Here is a 25,050-nt window from a genome sequence, read left to right as displayed (position 1 = left end):
TTCTTTGTCCTTGTTCGCTGGATGCCACCGCATCCCAACACAGGGCATTCTGGGCTCGGAGGCTTTAGCTGTGACGTCGCAGCCTTTGAAGTGGGATTTTCCTTGTGTCAACTCTGCGCCTCGGGCAGACAAACACAAATCAATGGAGCAGGTACCTGCTAACCTCAAGGAGAGAAAACAAATAAATCCATTATCCGGGCTGTGCATAGTCGCCGACTAACTAACCCTGTTTATTCAATGTCCATGCGATCAGAGCAGAGTTCAGGGCCTGGGGCTGTGCACTGTCCACGACGCATCTAAGGGTACTATTACACCAAGCGTTTTTTTGCCGACTAACAATTAATCTCAAACAACCGCTATGGCAAACGACCCGAAATTGTTTGCCCAATTACATGAAACGATGATCGTTACTCATAATCGTTCTTGTAGTCATTTTGTCGTCGCTATTGCATACGTTTCAGCTATGACTTCTTATTACACCGAACGATTTGTGAGCGATCAAACGATAAAAATAGGTCTGAATTCTATCAAACGACCAGAGATTTTTTGTTGGTCGTTTAATTGTTGTCTGCTATTACACGAAACGAGTCCTGTGTAAGACACTTCCACCTGATGAGTGCTTACACTACACTGCCAAAAGTATGTGCCCCCACCTTCCAGCCATTCTAGCAGCATCCATTGGTAACAGGTGCAAAAAAAAACACGCTGGGTTCATCCCGTTTTTTTGGCCAAACACATCTGTTTGATCAATTTTTTTAAATTGGAAGTCAGATTGGAAAAACTGATCAAAACGGATGCACACAAATGCGTCCGTTCTTCCATCCGTTTTTCTTTTTGTAAAAACGGATGAAGGAAACAGTGTGAACCCAGCCTAAAGCATACAGACACAGGGAATGGGTTACAGTGATGTCATGAGCGCAACATGGCCGCATCACAGGTGCAGGGGCGCTATGCCCCTCAATGGCTTCTAACTCTATGAGAGGTTGTCACATGTCATCAGACCATGTATAGCAAAGTTATAGGATCCATAGGGAGCTGCAGCGTGTGCACTGAGCCTGTGTATGTATGCGGAAGGGACTTGGATAAAGTATGACAACCGCCTTCCCACAATCCAGGAGTCTTGTCTGACTTGTCTGAATCATGAACCACAATGATACTGGCAGCTGAGGTCGGAGTCTTCTGGCAGATCTTACCTTGGCTTCAAAGGAGCAGATGTAAAGACCACATGAAGGAACGCATACCGTCACCCCATACTGTGCAGCTGTAAGAGGGGCCTTCCATAGAACATGATTTTTAATATGTTGCTGGAAGAATAAAAGTGATACTTATCTACCCCAGTTCCCCTCCGCTTGTCACTCCTCCTTGCCTCCGAGATGGGATGTCTCTGACGTTACAGCTTTGTGGCCAGTGGATAAGGATCTGCTCCAGAAGCAAGAAGAAGCGATTATCGGTGCGGGGACCAGAAGGAGCTGCAATGGGCGCTGTGGTGGACCCGGGTAGTTTTCTCCCTCTAATGGTGATAGAGAGGAGTGCAGGGAGGGAATAGAAAAGACTGTGCAGCTGTAACTGTATGACCACACAGTTCTCTCTAAGATTATAGAAAGGAGTGCAGGGAGGAAATAGAGAGGACTGTGCAGCTGTAACTGTATGACCGCACAGTTCCCTCTATGATTATAAAGATGAGTGCAGGGAGGAAATAGAGAGGACTGTGCAGCAGTAACTGTATGACCGCACAGTTCCCTCTATGATCATAGACATGAATGCAGGGAGGGATTAGAAAGGACTGTGCAGCAGTAACTGTATGACCGCACAGTTCCCTCTATGATCATAGAGATGAGTGCAGGGAGGGATTAGAGAGGACTGTGCAGCAGTAACTGTATGACCGCACAGTTCCCTCTATGATCATAGAGATGAGTGCAGGGAGGGGATAGAGAGGACTGTGCAGCAGTAACTGTATGACCACACAGTTCGCTCTATGATCATAGAGATAAGAACAGGAAGGGGACAGAGAGGACTGTGCAATTCTCTCTCGGATTAGGCAGACTGAGGAGCGCTCTGCCAGATCAGTAAAAGGAACGTGTCATTAGAAAAAGACCCCCCGTTTGAATCACATCTTTATGATAAACATATTTTTTAAGGATTTTCGATGATGCCTTTTCAAACTTTCTAATTTATTATATATATTATAAAATATTCCTTAAATGTATTCTGCCCACTGGGTATAATCATAAAATGATGCTTCCTGTTCTGTAGAGATCACTTTCCAGCAGTGAGTGAGAAATCTCACTACTTTTTTTTCCATCCGTTTTTTACAAAAACTGGATGGAAAAACTGATGCATTTTGCGTTTTTCCACTGACTTCCATTAAAAACTTCCAAACAAAACAGATAAAACTGCATCCTTTTTTCTTAGCATACACAAAAACCTGGTCAACCACATTCTTGTGTACGTTAAAAAAGGATGCGTTTTGATCATTTTTTCATAATGGAAGTCAATGGAAAAATGAAAACTGATGCATACATATAGAGTCATTTGGTCTGTGAAGCTACATGCAGCTCACTGTCTACATACAAGGTGTTTTTGCAGACAAGTAGCTGCTGCACCACCAATCACCTGTCCTTATAGCATTGCTGTGGTCGGGGAGGATTGGGCCCCATCTTACTGCAGCTTCTGCATCCCCCTCATGTAATTATACAAAAGCTGAGACAACAATGTACAAATCATCTGACGTTACGTTATCAATTATTATATACAATAAGAAATCATACAATATCTCCTCCAGTAAATTTACACATAAAACCAACACCAAATCCGGAACCTTAAAAATTAGGGGAACTTGTCTCAGATAGAAGACCATGTTACATGAGACCCGTACACTAGGACCTATAGGTAAATACCTGTTTATCTGTCACCTATGACTTTCCCCGTACGATGGACCCTTCACAGTAACGGAGCTGTTGGAACCAGTTTCAAAAAAATTTTTTCCACCAATTTGCATCTCAGCCATTTTTTGATACAACATATGCAATAATTTTCAATAAGAAGAATAAAGACAGGTAACTCACGGTCCACGTCGCTGACTTGGCTGTGCTGGATTGCTGGAACGTCACTTCAAAGTTGTGGGGTCCCGGGTAGTCTGTGTTGGATGGGATGACCGGGGCTGGAGACATGGCGTCAAAGGTGGAGCTGGGCTGGGAGTAGGGGGAATGTGTGGGGACATTCGAGTTGTGGTCGGGGTTGTACGGACTGGTGGAGGCTGCTCGGCTGCCGATACTCTGATCCATGGTGTTATTCAGCAAACTGAATTGAGACTGCAGACAGGGAGAAAAGGGGAGGAGGGAAGACAAGAGAACACACAGGTAAGAGCGATTAAAGCATCAGCCGCATCTTAGCACTGGAGGGATCTTGTTACAGGACTCTTAAAGGACTTGCTCGCTTTGGAGTCATGCGAAAAAGTTCCTGAGGGTGTTTTTTTTTTTCTTTTACCTTTTTGGTAACAGGTCAACACATGTCAGAGGATAGAATGACAGGTTTTGTTGTGAGCACCCTCTTAGTGAAGGAATACCTCAGTGCTACTCAGAGAGTCCAAACATTGGGACTATGCAAAATGCAAACTAACCAAAAACTATTTACAGAGGAATTTATCCTTTATCACTAAAAATACCCAGAAATAAAAGTCAAAGGGGTAGTTTGCGAAAATGTTTTTTCTTTCAAATCAAGTGCTAGAAAGTTATATAGATTTGTAATTTACTTCCATTAAATAATCTCCAGTCTTTCTGTACTTAACAGCTGATGCATGCCCTGCAGGAAGTGGTGTATTCTCTCCAGTCTGCTGCCACCTCTGTCCATGTCAGGAACTGTCCAGAGCAGGAGAGGTTTTCTATGGGGACAGTTCCTGACATGGACAGAGGTGGCAGCAAAGAGAACTGTGTCATACTGGAAAGAATACACCACTTCCTGCAGGACATACAGCAGCTGATAAGTACTGGATGACTAGGCAGTTTTAAGTAGAAGTCCGTATAACAAATCCATATAATTTTCTGATGCCAGTGGATTTAAACATGTTTTTTTAGAGTACATTGTAAGGGACAGAGATGTCTTTAGTTATTCAGAGCGTCTCTGTATTATAAGGTATAACTAAAGCACATGACCCTCTTGTTAGACTTTCCAAGTCTACAGAGACCATTCAGCTGGAATATCTTATTGAGCCTTTAGAACCAATGAATCTTCAGAACATTTCCAGAATTTCTGAGAATTTCAATGTGTTTGGGTGCACTAGGCCCCCATTGCGGTCCCTTTATTTTGGGAACCTTTGATGGTCCCTGTTTAAGGAGCCTCACCCATGTGCATAACTAAAGCCGATAGCCGGTATCATCCATAACGTAAATGCACCGCAGTGTCAAGGAAAGCGTCTACGAGGTGTTTATTTTTGAACAGGAGACATTCTTTCCCATGACATGGACGTGACAAGCAGAATAGTCACACCAAGGGTTATGGTCTCCAGACATCAATAAGATTGGGTTACCTGTCCAGGATAATGTGTGTTCAGAGCTTTACATTGACAGGCAATGAGGACGGATTAGGGGTGAGTGCACTTTGTTTATTGGTGTAAGTGCCTATGGGGATGTAGACAGAGAACTAAAGGGAAAGGGCAAATAAGGCAATGGATTGACTATTTAATGGCCCATCAGCCCTAATCCCCCTATTATAGCAGCAGAGCTCAACAGAATCAGATCTGAAAAAGCAAAAATATTCAAAAATGTGGAATATTTTTGTCATCTTCTTGACAGTCTAGAGATTATGGCTTCTTTTGGCCGTGCCCTATATAGGCCTCTCTACTGTAGAAGGTAGACAAGCTCTTCAATGTCTTCTCTTCCTGCTTGTTCTAGTGACCAGTCGGGGTCTGAACACGCCAATGTCTCTAACATGTCAAAAGGTTTTCAAAGTAACAGGTGCACTTTAAGAAAATCACTATATGTATAAGAGAATACAGCCTTATAGGTTATTTTGGATGCTGGACTATTTGATTTTATTCATCTGATGACATCACACAACCAAGTTTTATTATACATGCGGCATCTGACCTCCAGGCCTACGGCCACCTAGCAGACTCCGGGGCCTCATAAAGAGAGATGGAGTGAAAGTCCTAAATATCTGCGCTGAGGATGGGCGTTACACGGCTCACTTTACCTGCTTCACAATGATCTCATGTCGCACAGTTTCATGGTTCAGGCCGGATGAGATCACCGATTTAACATCAAAGGAATCCTTATGCACATAGAGATTTTATTATTACACTTTGTTCCAATTTCTTATTATTTTAAAGGTCTCCGCTTGCTGTATGTGAATGGAAGGTCACAGAACTTCACAGTGTACAATGATTAAAGGGGAACGCTAGAAAAAAATGTTTACATCCACTGGTGTCCAATGAAGTCATTAACGGATTAGTTAATGACGTCATTAAAACTCTGTAGTCTTCCAGTACTTATCAACTGCTGTATGTCCTGCAGGAAGTGGTGTATTCTTTCCAGTACTCAGCAGCTGCTGTATATCCTGTCGGAAGTGGTGTATTCTTTTCAGTGTTCCAGTACTTATCAGCTGCTGTATGTCCTGCAGGAAGTGGTGTATTATCTCCAGTGTGACACAGTGCTCTCTGCTGCCACCTCTGTCCATGTCAGGAACTGTCCAGAGCAGCAGCAAATCCTCATAGAAAACCTCTCCTGCTTTTGTTACTGCATTATAAAGACATCATTGTCTGTATAATGCAGGACAGGACCTCCTGTAGATAACCTGCTGTCAGTAAGATGTTCTTAATCTTCTAAGACAGGGATGGGGAACTTTCAGCCCTCCAGCTGTTGCAAAACTCCAATTTCCATCATTCCTGGACAGCCAAAGCTAAAGCTGCAGGTTCCCGATCCAAGTTCTAGGACATCCTATTCCTGCTCGGATTGTTGTTTCATCCTATTTTCTGAATGATAAATGATTTATGATGCGTGAGGTGTGAGACGATTGTGTATGCTCATCTGCCTGCGACCGGCCCTTGTGAGTATGGAGAATTCATAATGTAATTAACCGACAGTCCTTGGTGGCTGCAGAGCTTCGCTCCTGACTGTCACCTGTGTCCACGTGGAGCTGTGGGATCTGGTGTGACGTGTGTGCTCTCAGGAGCTTCTCTATGTGTGTTCATATACATGGTGGTACAAGAATCTCCACCTAAAAATATTAAATGATACTGTGCATATTCCAAAGGGCTTGATAACAATCTTAAAGGGATATTTTCATTTCAGAAAAGGATTCCCTTTCCACAGATGCAGGATAACTAGTGGAACTATGGGGGTCCAATCACTGTGCACCATGTGTGCAAAGCTAACACTCCATTCACTCTGTGTAGTGCTTCCACACACTGCAAGGTCCACCGTCGTGTACCATCTACAAGGTCCACCGTCGTGTACCATCTACAAGGTCCACCAGCGTGTACCATCTACAAGGTCCACCAGCGTGTACCATCTACAAGGTCCACCAGCGTGTACCATCTACAAGGTCCACCAGCGTGTACCATCTACAAGGTCCACCGTCATGTACCATCTACAAGGTCCACCAGCGTGTACCATCTACAAGGTCCACCGTCGTGTACCATCTACAAGGTCCACCGTCATGTACCATCTACAAGGTCCACCAGCGTGTACCATCTACAAGGTCCACCGTCATGTACCATCTACAAGGTCCACCAGCGTGTACCATCTACAAGGTCCACCGTCATGTACCATCTACAAGGTCCACCGTCATGTACCATCTACAAGGTCCACCGTCATGTACCATCTACAAGGTTCACCGTCATGTACCATCTACAAGGTCCACCAGCGTGTACCATCTACAAGGTCCACCGTCATGTACCATCTACAAGGTCCACCGTCATGTACCATCTACAAGGTCCACCGTCATGTACCATCTACAAGGTTCACCGTCGTGTACCATCTACAAGGTCCACCGTCATGTACCATCTACAAGGTCCACCAGCGTGTACCATCTACAAGGTCCACCGTCATGTACCATCTACAAGGTCCACCGTCATGTACCATCTACAAGGTCCACCGTCATGTACCATCTACAAGGTCCACCGTCATGTACCATCTACAAGGTCCACCGTCATGTACCATCTACAAGGTCCACCGTCATGTACCATCTACAAGGTCCACCATCGTGTACCATCTACAAGATCCACCATCATGTACCATCTACAACACACGTGTCAAACTCAGGCCCTCCAGCTGTTACAAAACTACAATTCCCATCATGCCTTTGGCTGCCCAGGCATGATGGGATTTGTATTTTTGCAACAGTTGGAGGGCCTGAGTTTGACACCCCGATCTACAAGATCCACCATCATGTACAACCAAAAGGTCCACCATCATGTAATGGGCACAAAACCTGCAGTCAGGCTACATATATAAGGTGCACCTGCGTAGTCATATAATCCTAATGCAAAACATGGGACAAAAATAAACAAATCACTGAGACGTTTCAGGACAATAGTCGAATGTTGTTGTTTTTAAATATAAGAAATTGTCCCCTGGGGCCCCCCCAGTCATTATCTCAGAGACGGAGGCGTTTATATCTCCATTGTCATGGGACTCATTGTTACTAGGCTATCACCTCCTGTATGCGTCTCAGAGACTGTGAGGTGTATTGTGGGTAGAAGCAGTTGAAAAACTACAACTCCCAGCATGCCCAGACAGCTGTAAGTTGTAGTTTTCCAACAGCTGGATTGCCTCAGCTTGAATACCACCGCCTTAAAAGAACTATATACCATATTACTGTATTTGCAGGGTTTGCGGGGACAGTCCTCACTTTTCTGGCATGGTTGCTGCTATGGAAACGTCGTGGTGCGGACATGAAGATTTTTGATTGACCTGATAAATGTGAGTCATAAAGTGAACATTTCCTTCTCTAGTTATAATGTTCTCGTGGAGATATCAAGAATCTTGGTTATAATACATCCACATTGCCTTGTGTCCATGATGTTCTATAACTGCGCCCAGGTCCAGTAAAATATCTCATATCTATTGGTCATAGTAACCACTGAACTCAAGGAGATCGGTGAAAAAATTCCAATGAAGTACTCAATCAAGAGTCTCCACTGATGCCCCCAAAACTTTAATATGCAAAACAAGAATCCGCGGAGCCTCAGTTGCGAGTCTCAAAACACTGGATAGCCAGATATCTCTAGCCTGCCGCCACGGGGTGCCCCCATGATGGGGAGAGCACCACACCACCCTGATAGATAGCCCCTTAAGTCCCACTCGGTTGCGAGTATTGGAACATAAATAGGGAAACAGGGTGGCCCCTTCTTGTCAACATCTAACTCTGTGTTTTGTTGGTTGATTTGTCATTGCCCCAACTAGCCAGGATCCTGCTTCACACTGACGAGGGGCAAATACCCCGAGACGGCTGTCTGTGGATGGATGCCTGCCTTGGAAAGCCCTTGTCATGATCGCAATACTCGCACCTTGAGTTAGATGTTGACAAGAATGGGCCACCCTGTTGTTTCCCTATTTATGTTCCAATAATCGCAACCGAGTGGGACTTAAGGGGCTATCTATCAGGGTGGTGTGGTGTTCTCCCCATCATGGGGGCACCCCGTGGCGGCAGGCTAGAGATATCTGGCTATCCCGTGTTTTGAGACTCGCAACCGAGGCTCCACGGACTTTTGTTTTGCATATCTATTGGTCGTAGCCTGTAGCCACCACTAGGGGCAGCTTACAGAATTAGGCTATGCTCACACGTAGTAAGACACCGGCCGTTCTGTGACCCGGTCGGGTCACGGAACGGCCGGTGTGAGAGAAGATTATCCCGGCCAGATGATCTTCACTGCCGCTGAATTCGGATGCGGGCGCATCAGTGCGCGCCCACATCCGAATTCACCGCTGCTCACAATGGAGCCACACTGACATGTCTCCTGCAGCCGCTATTCAATGTATACACTCCTGCCGAGATTGCTTAGAAGGCAGCACTAGGTAAGTTCTGTAGTAATCACGGACGTTGTTACAACGGCTGTGATTACTACAAAGCTGTGTATATAGTGTGCCTTATATTGTATTGTTCATGCTGGATTTGGTAAGCTTCCTCTAGCGGTGCTGGAAAAATATCACATTAAAACTATGGAGGGAAAATACTCAGAGCAGCATGTCAGCTATAAAGGGATACTCCAGCAAACTTTTCTTTCAGATAGACTGGTTTTAGAAAGTTATACATGTTTTGGTGTGTTTTCTCCAGTCTGACACAGTGCTCTCTGCTGCCACCTCTGTCCATGTCAGGAACTGTCCAGAGCAGCAGTAAATCCCCATAGAAAACCTCCCCTGCTCTGGACAGTTCCTGACATTTGGGAAGTTTTTCTCCCCTAAAATAAATTGCAAAAAGTTGCAGCTTTGTGCAAATTAAGGCCGTATTACACGTAACGATTATCGTTCAAAGATTCGATATAACGACTGTTCGCTAGTGATAACTAGCGATTTTTTTTACATTCACTGATTACTGTTATGAAGGATCGTTTTTACGTCGTTATATGGTCGTTAATTGTTCCTCAGGACGACCCACACAACATGTTTTATCGGCAAATGACTTATTAGACAAACAAATATGCGAACGATCGGCGAACTACCAACGATAATTTTTCAACATGTTGAAAGACATAAATGAACAATTTTTCATTCGTCGTTTGATCATTGGGTGCTATAACACTGACAGATTATCGATCATTTTAGCGAATTTTTAAACGATAATCGTTCCGTGTAATAGGGCCTTCGGGCATGTATACAAGTTCTGATAAATCCCCTCCTCATGTCAGGTCTGACATCCATAAGATACAGTGTGAAATCTAAATTGATATTTATATCATTATACAGTAGTACCTTGGTTTAAGACTAACTCGGATTAAGAGGGTTTTGGTTTAAGAGCTCACAGTTTTTCAAAATAGTAACTTGGTGTAAGAGCATTGCTTTGGTGTAAGAGCTCAATGTACTGGGTGGGAGGGGGAGTGGGGGAGGGGCATGGTCTGCACAGTGGGGTCTACAGCCCTGTACTCTGACCCAGGAAGTCTCCCTCACCTTCCAAATCATAGCAGATCCACTTCAGGCTGGGGCTTACATCAGGGGACAGAACTGTGGAGGTAATCTCTGCATAGCTGTAACCCCTCTCTCCCTGACAGAGCGCTGCATGTATGTGCCCACATCTGTCCTGCTCATTCCTTCATACTCCCTGCAGTCTCTGTCAGCCCTTGTGTTCCCATCCTCTCCATTCCTGCTATAATGTGCCTGCACTTACACTCAGCTATACACACTGCTGCTATAATGTGCCTGCACTTACACTCAGCTATACACACTGCTGCTATAATGTGCCTGCACTTACACTCAGCTATACACACTGCTGCTATAATGTGTCCGCACTTACACTCAGCTATACACACTGCTGCTATAATGTGCCTGCATTACACTCCGCTATACACACTGCTGCACAGAAAAGTCTCTATCACTGTCCTCCTGCACAGCTCTGTGATTCTCACTTCCTGATTGGTCCATGCTGAACACACACCCCTATCCCATTACTGTCATGTGACCACACAAACATCAAACCTTAACCAGCAGCCCTGCTTCTCTATTTTAGCCTGTTGTACTACGCTCCAGCATAATGGGGATCTGCAGTTCTATCCTGTATCTACAAACTGCTGCTGTGTTATTAGGGTTATACAGTTATTATACATTATACACCACATGCTGCTATACTGTACAGTAACTTATATATCACATATCCAGCTGCTGTATTATTAGGGTTATACAGTTACTATACATTATACACCACATGCTGATTGCTATACTGTACAGTAACTTATATATCACATATCCAGCTGCAGTGTTATCAGGGTTATACAGTTACTATACATTATATATTACATGCTGTACAGTAACTTATATATCACATATCCAGCTGCTGTGTTATCAGGGTTATACAGTTACTATACATTATATACTACATGCTGCTATACTGTACAGTAACTTATATATCACATATCCAGCTGCTGTGTTATCAGGGTTATACAGATACTATACATTATATACCACATGCTGATTGCTATACTGTACAGTAACTTATATATCACATATCCAGCTGCTGTGTTATCAGGGTTATACAGTTACTATACATTATACACCACATGCTGATTGCTATACTGTACAGTAACTTATATATCACATATCCAGCTGCTGTGTTATCAGGGTTATACAGTTACTATACATTATACACCACATGCTGCTATACTGTACAGTAACTTATAGATCACATATCCAGCTGCTGTGTTATCAGGGTTATACAGTTACTATACATTATATACTACATGCTGCTATACTGTACAGTAACTTATAGATCACATATCCAGCTGCTGTGTTATCAGGGTTATATAGTTACTATACATTATATACCACATGCTGCTATACTGTACAGTAACTTATATATCACATATCCAGCTGCTGTGTAATCAGGGTTATACAGTTACTATACATTATACAACACATGCTGATTGCTATACTGTACAGTATCTTATAATATCACATATCCAGCTGTTTCTTATTGTTTGTGTAATCTGTTCTACATGTTATTCAGAATAAATAAACATTATTTTTGGGGTGTGGAACCAATTGTCTGCAGATCAATGATTTCTTATGGGAAAATTTACTTTGGTTTAAGAGTGGATTTGGATTACAAGCGCGGTCCCGGAATGAATTATGCTCGTAATCCAAGGCACCACTGTATATATATTTATATTACTATATTTATAATCATTGTTACAATCAGATGGGTGCGGATTATGAGTTGGTGCTGGATCATGTCCCTTCTATTGATCTGAGGATATTTGTTCTGCGGGTGTATTTACTTCTGCCCAGTCCTTACAATTCCCAGTCCATGTAATTACAGGACCTGTCTCCTTAAGGTGACGAATAGTAAAGCAGGACTTTTATAATAAATGACAGAAGCCCCATCATCTCTCATCCTGGCAGTAAATAGGGTCCACATGGACATGGCAGCAGCGTCGTCCCCTTATCTGGACGGGGAGAACCCCGCGCAGACATGTGTCAGCCGCCCCCTATTTACTTTCTAATTATCCCTCAATTGAGCTTTTCAAAGACTGGGAGGGATGAGTCTCCTCGGCCCGCAGGCTACGTGTTACTGAGCGATTAATCACTACAGCCATCAGATGGGTAATGACGGCTTCTAAGTATCGGACGCCAGTCAAAAGGTTTAGGCCAGGTTCACACTTGTTTTTGCAATCTTTTTTTAAAAGCACATGGAAAAAAAAAACGGATGCATTTGTGTGCATCTGATTTCATCCATTTTTTACTGACTTCCATCATTAAAAAAAAGATGTATCAAAACGTCCTATTTTTTAGTGTACACAAAAATTTCTGCATACGTTAAGAAAGCGGATGCGTTTTGTATCCTGTTTTATAATGGAAGTCAATGGAGAAAACGGATCAAAATGGGTGCACAAAAATGCATCTGTTTTTGATTTTTTTTCATCCGTTTTTGGAAAAAATTGGATGAAAAAAACGGATGTATTTGTGTGCATCCATTTTGGTCTGTTATTTTCATTGAATTCCATTATTTAAAAAAAAGGATAAAAAAAGGGACTGCAAAAACGCAGAGTAAACGCGGCTTTATCCGTCAGGTTGTAGCACCTTAGAGATGGATATTCTCCTTTCCTATATCCCATATAAGACAGGATGCACGCGGTGGTGTAGATATACAGGATGTCATTGCATCTGATGACCAATGTATATACTACTGGATCTGGATTACTCTGACACTTGCACTACAATGTTTTAGCATATTGGGAGTTGGGAGTTTTAACTGGAAAGTGATTGGGAAACTGGTTTGAGCAGATTTTGGGTGACACCAAGGATGAGAAACCTGCGGCTGTTGCAAAACTACAATTCCCATCATGCTTTGGCTGTCCAGACATGATGGGGATTGTAGTTTTGCAACAGGTCCACAAAGGCATATCTACTTTAGCTGTGAGGTGCAAACTGTGGACTTGCAGGCCTATACATCGTGCTAACTTATATTTGGTAGAATAGAGAACGGATAGAAGGAAACATGACTGCAGGATCAGACTACAAAGGGATTGTTGTCTGTTTCCACAGAGACACATAGGCCTCTATAGGAGCTGCTGGAACAAGACCGGAAGACGTTTCGAACACCCTTTTGCAAACCGGCTTAATTTTTCCTTTAATATTAACTGAGATAATAAAAAAATGTATACTAAAGTTGAATCTGGCCTTACGAGGTAATAAAAGAAAGTGTGTAATATATCTTATCAGAGAAAATGCTTCTTTCTCCTCCTGCTAATCTTTCATTCATTCTGAAAAAAAACAGCTCTGTTTCATCCTGTGTTTACAGGATGGACTAGCAATTCACTGAGAGATCAGGTTATGTGCTGCCAACAAGTTTATGGAGAGGGGAAGGTTGGGGGGTGTGATGGGTAGAATGCAGAGAGCATGGAGACAAACACACAGAAAGATTGCTAATAGACCACCCAAGCTTACTATAAGTATAAGACCACACAAGGCTGGAATTAAAGCTTGCACTGCTTGGTACTGCTGTATAATGTCATCCATACTGCTGCAGACTCTTAAAGTGATACTCTTACCCTGTATCCACAAGCTTAGATTTTGCATATTCAATTCGATATACCAGCATAAAACTGTCTGTGTCTTCTTTCCGCTGTAAAGTTACTTCATTTAATCTGTGGACAGTGTCAGCTAGGTGGGGCTTCACAGCTGGGCCCACTCTCCCTGCCTAGGTCAGTGTCATTGCCTACGCACCCCCCCCCCACACACACACTGATATAGCATTGATGGGCTCTTCCGCTGGGTATCATGTCATTGGCACAGACGCGGTAAGGGAAGCTAAAGTACGACGACTTCACTGTCCGACTGCACCTGGGCCACTGAGATGATAGCTGGCGATCGCGCTGCAGTGGGAGTGGCCCATCAATGCAACATCACTGAGGGCAGAGACTACAGCAGTGGGGAGGGGGACCTTTACAGCTGTGAAGTTATATAGACGTAGAACAACCTCTTCTATATGCGCAACGTATGGGAATCAGATGTTATGCTCCACCCACTAGCTCAGGGAGAACTGAATTAGAGATAGAGAGGGGGGAAACTGGTGAAAAATCCCATAAACAAGTTTTACTGTCCAGAGCAAGAGAGGTTTTCTATCGGGATTTGCTGCTGCTCTGGACAGTTCCTGACATGAACAGAGGTGGCAGCAGAGAGCACGGTGTCAGACTGGAGAGAATACACCACTTCCTGTAGGACATACAGCAGCTGATAAGTACTGGTAGACTGGAGATTTTTAAATAGAAGTAAATTACATATCTATAGAACTTTCTGGCACCAGTTGATCTGAAATAAAAAGCTTTTGCTGGAGTACCCCTTTAAGCCCTAAGAGATTCTGCAGCCGGGGTTACCAGCCCAGCGCTGTACATAAGGAGGCGAGGGGAGGCGTCCATGTATGTGCCCTGGATCCTACACTGTGTAATCCCTGTGAGTTGTTCCTGCAGGCAGGCACCGGGAATCAGGGTTGTTCAAACACATTAATCTACATTCTTGTCGACCACAAGAATTAATGTTATTAGCTGTGTCAATACGCATCTCCTAATAGGAGTCAGAGACAATTACTCCATTCACGTAAAAACATCCCTAGCGGGTAAACTTTTCTACATGAATTCCATCGGAAAAGCAAAAAGTTACTGTTTTAGTATTGTTCGGTAATAGACAAGTCATAAAAGTAACAATATCCCCAGGTTCATTGGTATTAAAGGGGTATTCCACTCAAGTATAAAACTTGTGATAAGTTACTGCCCATGGTGAGACTAACAATTCCTTCCATACTTGTTATTATCTATTCAGTCTCCTTCCCCCCAGTTCTCAGCTGCTGCCTTCTACTGAAAACACAAACATCTGTCTGTGAGCCTCTCTCTCTGTCTCCCCCTCCTCCCCCTCCCTTCTGAGACAGCTGATGTAAACAAGTCTCTGGCACGCTGTATCTGCAACATTGTAGCTTCTTTGCAATGTTGGGAGGGTTATTCTGAGGTAAAGTTGCTGATGATATCACTGGGATTATTCCTCCCAGCATTACAAAGAAGCTATAGATATAGGTATAGGATAGCTAAAGAGTTTCAGATTTAGAACAGTCTCTCAACCATAAAAACCAATGGGGACTGCACTTCCATTGACATAGTGGCTGACATCTGAGAGTCAGATTGCATTGACTGACATCTTATAAAGTGACAGAACATTGCTAGGACTATTGTTGGTGGGGGTGCAACCTCTGGATAAAAGAGACCGCAGTGTGACCCCTCATCATATTGCTCTTCCCTTCACAATAAAGCCCAGACAGTCACTGAAGTTCTGGGCAGGTGAAGGACTGAGAAGCACTGGGCAGGAGAAGGACTGAGAAGCACTGGGCAGGTGAAGGACTAAGAAGCACTGGGCAGGAGAAGGACTGAGAAGCACTGGGCAGGTGGAGGACTGAGAAGCACTGGGCAGGTGAAGGACTGAGAAGGACTGGGCAGGTGAAGGACTGAGAAGCACTGGGCAGGTGAAGGACTGAGAAGCACTGGGCAGGAGAAGGACTGAGAAGCACTGGGCAGGAGAAGGACTGAGAAGCACTGGGCCGGAGAAGGACTGAGAAGCACTGGGCCGGAGAAGGACTGAGAAGCACTGGGCCGGAGAAGGACTGAGAAGCACTGGGCCGGTGAAGGACTGAGAAGGACTGAGAAGCACTAGGCAGGTGAAGGACTGAGAAGCACTGGGCAGGAGAAGGACTGAGAAGCACTGGGCAGGAGAAGGACTGAGAAGCACTGGGCAGGAGAAGGACTGAGAAGCACTGGGCAGGTGAAGGACTGAGAAGCACTGGGGAGGTGAAGGACTGTGGGAATTTCTTTTTAAGGATAGGTGGGGGCCCCAGAGATCAGCCCCCCCCCCCCCCCCCCCCCCCCCCCATTATAAAGTGATTGCATACCCTAGTGATAGTCCATCACTTTACAAGATAGGATGCACAAGCATTAGCCCCTATTTCATTGTATTTTTTTTGCATATTTCACCATATTCTAACGCTGCAGCACAGCAGGGACACATGACAGTGGGGAGGGGTCACGTAGCCCTGATAACAGTGCAGCACATCAATAGCACATAGTCCTGATAACAGTGCAGCACATCGGGGAGCACATAGTCCTGATAACAGTGCAGCACATCGGGGGCACATAGTCCTCATAACAGTGCAGCACATCAATAGCACATAGTCCTGATAACAGTGCAGCACAGCCAGGGGGCACATAGTCCTGATAACAGTGCAGCACATCGGGGGCACATAGTCCTGATAACAGTGCAGCACATCAATAGCACATAGTCCTGATAACAGTGCAGCACAGCCAGGGGGCACATAGTCCTGATAACAGTGCAGCATATCGGGGGCACATAGTCCTGATAACAGTGCAGCACATCAATAGCACATAGTCCTGATAACAGTGCAGCACATCGGGGGCACATAGTCCTGATAACAGTGCAGCACATCGGGGGCACATAGTTCTGATAACAGTGCAGCACAGCCAGGGGGCACATAGTCCTCATAACAGTGGAGCACAGCCAAGGGGCACACAGTCCTGATAACAGTGCAGCACAGCCAGGGGGCACACAGTCCTGATAACAGTGCAGCACAGCTGGGGGCACATAGTCCTGATAACAGTGCAGCACAGCCAGGGACACATAGTCCTGATAACAGTGCAGCACAGCCAGGGACACACACAGTCCTGATAACAGTGCAGCACAGCCAGGGACACACACAGTCCTGATAACAGTGCAGCACAGCCAGGGACACACACAGTCCTGATAACAGTGCAGCACAGCCAGGGACACACACAGTCCTGATAACAGTGCAGCACAGCCAGGGACACACACAGTCCTGATAACAGTGCAGCACAGCCTGGGACACACACAGTCCTGATAACAGTGCAGCACCGCCGGGGGCACATAGTCCTGATAACAGTGCAGCACAGCCAGGGACACATAGTCCTGATAACAGTGCAGCACAGCCAGGGACACACACAGTCCTGATAACAGTGCAGCACAGCCTGGGACACACACAGTCCTGATAACAGTGCAGTACCGCCGGGGATACATAGTCCTGATAACAGTGCAGCACAGCCGGGGGCACACAGTCCTGATAACAGTGCAGCCCCACAGGGGGCACATAGTCCTGATAACAGTGCAGCACAGCCAGGGACACACTGTCCTGATAACAGGGCAGCACAGCCGGGGGACACACAGTTCTGCTCTCCCCATCCCTGTAAACACGGCAGCTCCGCCAGCAACCACTTCTCTTTGCAGGTTAACATGGGGACAAAACCAACCTGGATAAGCGCCCCCTCCAGGGACCCCATAACAACTGCTAGGATGATAATTTTTACAGCATTAATCCTATAGAGCTCCTCTCTTTCCATTACCCAGTGACACCTCCTTAAAGATTTCGCAAGATCCATACTCTGAATACGTGATCACTAATAGTCACGTTCATAGTTCTTAATTTTTCACATTTCCTTTAAATAGACAATTAAAAGGCTCAATATGGCTCCTCCCGATGAGGAACCCCGGGGGACACTGATGGGCGGAGGTGTATGGCAGTATCTGTAAGGTGCGGCATCTGTGTCAGGAACATGAAACAGCTGTGTGACAGGTGTATGGGAGGCCAAGATGAACCCGGCAATATAGGCGGCTATATTACTCAGATATATAAAAGATAATCTATTTAAAAAATGATATATATAACAAAAATAATTCAATAGTTATTAAGGTTCTGTTCACACCTGAGCCAAATCTGTTGTATGATGGAAATCAACAACACTCAATGAAGTCTTCTGATTTATAATGGGCTCCATTAGATTTCTTAATAATTTTGACAGGGGAGAAAAAAAAATGTTGCGCTATTCTTCCTATCGAATATGAAAGAATCTTTTGCAAAGCAGTTTGAGCAGAACCTCATATGTTTTTGTATTTTTTTTTCTTAAAAAAATTTCAGAAAGAAAAAAAGTTAGACATAGCAAATAGATTTTTTTATTGAAATAAATTAGATTAAGATTTAGTGTAATATTTATAAAATTTAAACAAAAATTGCAATCTTTATAATTGACTCAAATAAATAATAAAAATTATTATTGTATTTAAAAAAAAACATCAAAATGTTGCAATCTTTATTAATAAATAACACGAAAAAACAAACATAATAAAATAATAATAATAATAATAATAATAATTTCTAAAAATCTATCCAATATTTTTCCATAAATTATAAAGTTTTGGCAACAAATTTAGCCTAAAAATTCGATCCATAATTCAATATTTAAATCATAAAAACTTAATATTTCTATTAAGGTACAGCCCATGTATTTATTATCCCCCGATAAGGACGTGTGAACCCGCCTGTGACTGACCTCTAAATCCTCCTGTAGATTTGACATTTCTGTCAGTAATAAAACTTTGAGGCTAAATGGTGATAAATTGGGTAATAATTTGCTTATTCTTGGGGTAATGTGCATGACCCGGCTCTACCGTCAGCTCATACCATAAAGAAGCGAATACACAGATTACGGGGCGGGCGGCGTACATACTTGCGCACATTTTTGCACTCTATTTCATCGCTTTGTTACGACGACTGTCAATCTCTAAATGGTTCCCTATAGAAGCCCCTAATTTCCTTGTCTCACGCATGGCAGACTCTAAATGGCAACAGGTGTGAATGCCGCCGCGCACAATGAGTCAGGAGGTTGTGGTCGGCTCAAAGGCATCTCCGCAAATTTATTATCATCATTATTAAATAGAACAAATCATGCAGGTAGACAACCAAAATAACCTACCGTGTACGGCTGCATGGGGTCACTTATATACAGCATCTTAGTCGTCCTGGAATACAAATGCAGAAGGCAATTGTCCCAGCAGAGTAGTCATGGGGTCAGAAGGATGCAATGGTGGCTCAGTACAAAATGCAACATGTAGACAGTGCGCAGGTATACGACGCAGTGCATATGTCTTAGAGGATGCTGTGGTACATGGAAGCAGTTTGTTAGTTTTTTTTTCTTTTTTTTCTCATCTCCCTTGGTTCTGTCAACTAGCTGCATCCAACAACAAACTTGAGTCCACCCCCTTTCCTCATGACTATTCATTAAACCACCAGGCAGGCCCAGGCTTGCCCAGTGTTGTATTGGACTATACCATGTACCCACAGGGGGGGTGTAAGACTATTCTACTTTAAAAAAAAAATATATTACTAAAAGGCAATGAATTTTAATTTTGTATGACCATGAGTTACGTGTAACGTGAGCAGAAAAACAAGCACAAGTGTGCTACGGATGGCGTAAAAACAAGGTATAAAGCGTTGGACGGTTCCTTAGTTGGTGACTTGTCTCCATCGTAACATCCGTCGGTCTCATCTCCAAGCCAAGAACACGGGGACACACAAAGTTTGACTTGGTAACACACGGAGGCCGGTGGCTAATTCTCCGGGTTAACAGCTATTATAATCTGTTGACTTTCTGCATTTGCTGTCGTGAAGTATAAAAGACACTGAGAAAACCTTCGTACATCCGACGCCGGAACGCAAACAGTTCTGAGCAAACACTGATTTTTTTATTGAAAAAATTCTATGAATTAAATTGTTGACTAATTTTTTTTTTCTACTGGTTTAAGAATCACATAGTAATAGAACAAGTGGTGGTAGAATTTGACAACATCCGGGTCCTAAAAAGAAAAAATAGAAAGTCAGGGGGTGAATGAGGCCCCCCCCCCCAGTGATCCAGGAAGCTGAGATATGAGGGGCTGTTTGATGTATTCCTCGCACTGCTTTTCTGTCACGGCTCACCGTTACAATGTTATTCTTCCCCAGCAGCAGAGCCGCCATATTGTTAGCGGCTCTTCAGCTTCAGGACCCTTAGGGGATGTTCACACTGAGGAATAGGTGAGAAAATGAAGAGGAAAGTTTTCTGCTTGAAATATCCTATTCTTCAGCTCTGTTGGAACAGGCGCAGAATTCAAGCAGAAAGTGGAGTTCCAAAGCCCCAATGACTTCTTTGGGATTTCTCCAGGAGAATCCGCCCATTGATATGTCAATTCTTTGGGCAGAAAGCAGATCCGTGGCGGAACATTCCACGCGTAAATTCCGCTGTGTGAACAACATAGCGGAATTATCATTGAACACAATGGGACACTGCTCTGCACTTATTTTACAGGTGGAATTTCAAGCGGAATAAGTGTAAAATTAAGAGCCAATTACACTTGAAATTCCTCACCTTTTCCTCAGTGTGAACAGACCCCAAAATATATCTCCTGATTAGTGATGAGCGGAGTTGCCAAACTGTTCTGATTCAGCAACGCTGGGAGTAAAATGCCAAGTGTTCAGGTTCAGAGAACGTTACAGGGTCCGAATGGGTCAGCAACTCTGCTCATGGCTACTTCTGATAGCTCAGCTCCTGTATGGCTGCAGAGTAGGATACTGTGGCTGCACTGGACTTACACTTGGGTTTTGAGTGGGATTAAGGGTTACAAGGTTCATAAACCATGGGGTGTCGCGGTTCTGACCCCAGTATTGTAGAACAAACACGTGAGATTTGTTTCTTTACCAGCACAGTAAGATGAAAAACAAAAATGCCTCAAGTGCAGCATTGACGATTTTTGGTCACAGTAGATATCAGGGAAAAATGAATAAAAAGCTATCAAAAATCCCCATCAAATCCAAAACGATACTGATAAAAAGCACATATCACGGCCATTACAGGCACAAATACAGAACTATAAAGAGTCAATGTGATAGTAGCACCACACTGCACCAAGTCCATGGCTGCCAGACCAGGGTTATTGCTGGATAGGATGAAATCTCCACCAGTACTCCAGTTAGTGGAAACAAAACTTTGTGATTTATTCCAAGTAGTTTGAATACAGAACAGCTGAGCAAGGGTCTGTGCAATGTTTCTGAGGCTTCACGCCTCCATCTTCAGGCTTCCATCTGACATGGACAGAGGTGGCAGCAGAGAGCACTGTGTCAGACTGGAGAGAATAAACCACTTCCTGCAGGACTTACAGCAGCTGATAAGTACTGGACGAGTGGAGATTATTTTTAATAGAAGTAAATTACAAATCTCTACTATTTTCAGACACCAGTTGTTGTGAAAGAATTTTTTTTTCACCAGAGTATCCCTTTAAGCATATAGTTTTTTTAAAAAAGTTGTAAAAATGAAAAGAAAATCCTAATGTTTACATTGGTGTCAATAAAATTTTATTTAAAAAAAATAATTGAATTAATTCTGCCTCCGTTGGGAGATGGAGGACCAGGACTTCCTACTAATGGATGACATACTGTAGGGTTATGTGGTGTAAATGTATACGGATTGAGAGAAATCACTGCCAGCCGACGGCTTTCTAAGGCTTAGTTCAAATTGCGTCAGAGCCTCCGTCACTTTTCCTTTTGAACATTCAGGACAAAAATATAAGCTGTGCGCTTCTATTTTTCTATTACACTTCTGTAAAATGACAGACATGAGCGATAAACCCAACAAAGCCCATTAAAGTCAACGGAATGTGTGTTGGGCTCCGGACATAAAATTACCCTTTTTACCTAGGGCCTTTAATACTCCTGTTCATCCTCCTGACCGTGCACACTGGTTCTGTACATTGGCATAGTCCTGGCAGCCTCCTGGAGTCCCTGCCATGGCGTCACAGTGGAGGGTGTGAAGAAGCCACCATCAAAGGCTTGGCTTGGCCTATAATTAGTATTGCTCCCTCCACCTGATCCTTCTGCATTACCTCCGCTGGTAGTGACAACAAAGCCTTCAAGGAGTTAGGAAGCCAAGCGGCGAGAGGGGGGCTGCTCCAACTACTGCCAGAAGAGGAGCAACGCCCTGACAGCAACACAAGCCAGACAAGTGCAAGAGGCCGCGCACCGCCAGCAACACATTATACCAAGAACATAAGAGCATCACTTACATATATTATATATGTATCCAAAGTATAAGAGTATATAGCCATTCAGAGACATCACTACTACCTGCACAGTATAAGAGTATATAGCCATACAGAGACATCACTACTACCTGCACAGTATAAGAGTATATAGCCATTCAGAGACATCACTACTACCTGCACAGTATAAGAGTATATAGCCATACAGAGACATCACTACTACCTGCACAGTATATAAAATCATATCTATCTATCTATCTATCTATCTCCTATCTATCTCCTATCTATCTATCTATCTATCTATCTATCCCTCTCATATCTATCTATCTATCTATCTATCTATCTATCCCTCTCATATCTATCTATCTATCTAAGGGTCCCTTTACACACACAGATTATCTGACAGATATTTGACAGATTTTTGCAGCCAAAGCCAGGAACAGACTATAAACAGAGAACAGGTCATAAAGGAAACATTGAGACTCCTCCTTTTCTTCAGATCCATTCCAGCCTTTGGCTGCAAAAAACTGCCAGATATCTGTCAGATAATCTGTGTGTGTAAAGGGACCCTATCTCTCTATCTATTATCTATCTATCTATCTCCTATCTATCTCCTATCTATCTCCTATCTATCTCCTATCTATCTCCTATCTATCTCCTATCTATCTCCTATCTATCTCCTATCTATCTCCTATCTATCTCCTATCTATCTATCTATCTATCTATCTATCTCCTATCTATCTATCTATCTATCTATCTCCTATCTATCTATCTATCTATCTATCTATCTATCTATCTATCTATCTATCTCCTATCTATCTATCTATCTATCTCCTATCTATCTATCTCCTATCTATCTATCTCCTATCTATCTATCTATCTATCTCCTATCTATCTATCTATCTATCTCCTATCTATCTATCTCCTATCTATCTATCTCCTATCTATCTATCTCCTATCTATCTATCTATCTATCTCCTATCTATCTATCTATCTATCTATCTCCTATCTATCTATCTATCTATCTCCTATCTATCTATCTATCTCCTATCTATCTATCTCCTATCTATCTATCTCCTATCTATCATCTATCTCCTATCTATCATCTATCTATCTATCTATCATCTATCTATCATCTATCTATCATCTATCTATCATCTATCTATCATCTATCTATCATCTATCTATCATCTATCTATCATCTATCTATCATCTATCTATCATCTATCTATCATCTATCTATCATCTATCTATCATCTATCTATCATCTATCTATCATCTATCTCTACGTATAATCTATCTCTCTCTCTTCCTCTATCCTCACAGGGATAACATGGACATATTACACTACTATTTGGAAAGCGGCCCCATTAAATTCTTAAAATGTTCATAATTCCCTTGTGGCATGTCTGTACGGAGCCGCATCCCATCACACACAGGTCTGGTTCAGGTGTGATGGGGTTGGCGGTACATGTCTGGGTGCCAGCTCTACGTGTTACGGCACAAACTTTCCTCAAGTATTTTAGAATTACTGTACGATTCATTGAAAACCTGTGCCAGCTGCCTTCATGCTCGGACAGAGTCCTTCCCTGACGGTAATATTCACGTATGTGACCCTTCAAGAACATTCCTCTAAAGCAATGAAGTAACCCAGTAAACAGGCAGCAAGTCCTAGCTGAAAACTGGATAACAAGCAACATGGCTGCCATCACTGCTCCCCTCATCCCGACCAGATTTCTAGAAATGTTATACATGGGACTATTATATATCTAGACGTATCTGCCAACCAAGAGTCTGGACAATATGGACAACTAAAACTACTGGATAACCTCTGGCTGGCTGGGTGGTGACCACCATAATACCAACAAAGGGGGCCACCTGGGATCCAGCAGTACCTGTTACCTGATCCCTAAGGGTACGGTTAGACAAAGCGATTTTTCACTTTCTCCAATTAACGATTGAAAGCGATCTGAAATCATTCACCGTAATACACAGAACCAAACTCAGTAGTTACGATTGTAATTATGATCGCTCACACACTTCAGTATACACATGATCAAAATAATACAGTGTACATACACCGAAATATCTGCAAACGATTCATGATGATTTTATGGTCGGCTCAAAAGATGCGATCCACGACACATAAGGAAATATTCCACAGTCGTTTGACCGCTGCCTGCATATACACGGAAAGATTATCGCTTAGATTTAAAACGATTCTTTACACGATAATCTTTCTGTGTCATAGGACCCCAGTAGTGTGACATAGTGCAGATCTAATTAACACTTAAAAACTTGAATAAAGTGATTGTTTTTTTTTTTTTCAGGCGTGTAGTACCCAGCAGCCACCTCTAGGGGGAGTCAGTGTCCTGTATAGGTAAATAAGGGAGCACAGCAAAGAACAGGAAGGGGAACCAGTCACAAATATGGTAAAATCCCATAATATGAGGAACCAATAAGCCATGTCGTATTCTATTCTAAGTGCTTCATACACCTTTATGTTTGTTGAGGTAATGCCTCACACACTTTGCTTCACTTCTGGTGGTTACATTGCTTTCTACTCTATTTACATCCAGAGCTGCATTCAAAATTCTGCCAGCAGACATTTTTAAACCTTTCAGCAGCAGAATAATAGAATGACATATAAAGTAAAGCGATTAACACTATCCTTCTATAGGACTTGTTGTGTCGTAAAACTATTAATAATCGTTTATTATTTGTAAAGCTTGATAAGCAAGCACAGAATCCTGAGTGCAGCTCTGGGTGTGACTGGAGTAGAAGGTTATAATATGATCTAAAAGTTTATTCTTATGTTACTTAGGGTGCTTTTACACAGACAGATTTGACAGATTTTTGAAGCCAAAGCCAGGAATGGATTTGAGAAGAGGAGAAATCTCAGCCTTTCCTTTATGACCTGTTCCCTGTTTATAGTCTGTTCCTGGCTTTGGCATCAAAAATCTGTCAGATAAATCTGTGTACATGTTGTATT

At 43.1% G+C, this 25,050-nt stretch overlaps 1 protein-coding gene across 10 annotated transcripts in view; it reads right to left on the bottom strand.

Moving 5' to 3' along the window:
- The window catches only part of TP73 (tumor protein p73), an 87,674-nt gene that overhangs the window by 26,089 nt on the left and 36,535 nt on the right, over positions 1 to 25,050 (bottom strand). For 9 of the 10 annotated variants that reach the window (XM_069946433.1, XM_069946440.1, XM_069946438.1 and 6 more), the window contains one exon: positions 3,066 to 3,311. The exons of the other annotated variant lie outside the window; for it this stretch is intronic. In XM_069946433.1, coding sequence (XP_069802534.1) covers positions 3,066 to 3,311 — 246 coding nt within the window. The remainder of the gene's footprint in view (positions 1 to 3,065; positions 3,312 to 25,050) is intronic. 10 annotated transcript variants of the gene reach the window in all.

This window comes from Dendropsophus ebraccatus, chromosome 12 (genome assembly GCF_027789765.1).
Source record: "Dendropsophus ebraccatus isolate aDenEbr1 chromosome 12, aDenEbr1.pat, whole genome shotgun sequence".
NCBI classification, from domain to species: Eukaryota; Metazoa; Chordata; class Amphibia; order Anura; family Hylidae; genus Dendropsophus; species Dendropsophus ebraccatus.
This window is presented reverse-complemented; position numbering and strand designations above follow the sequence as displayed.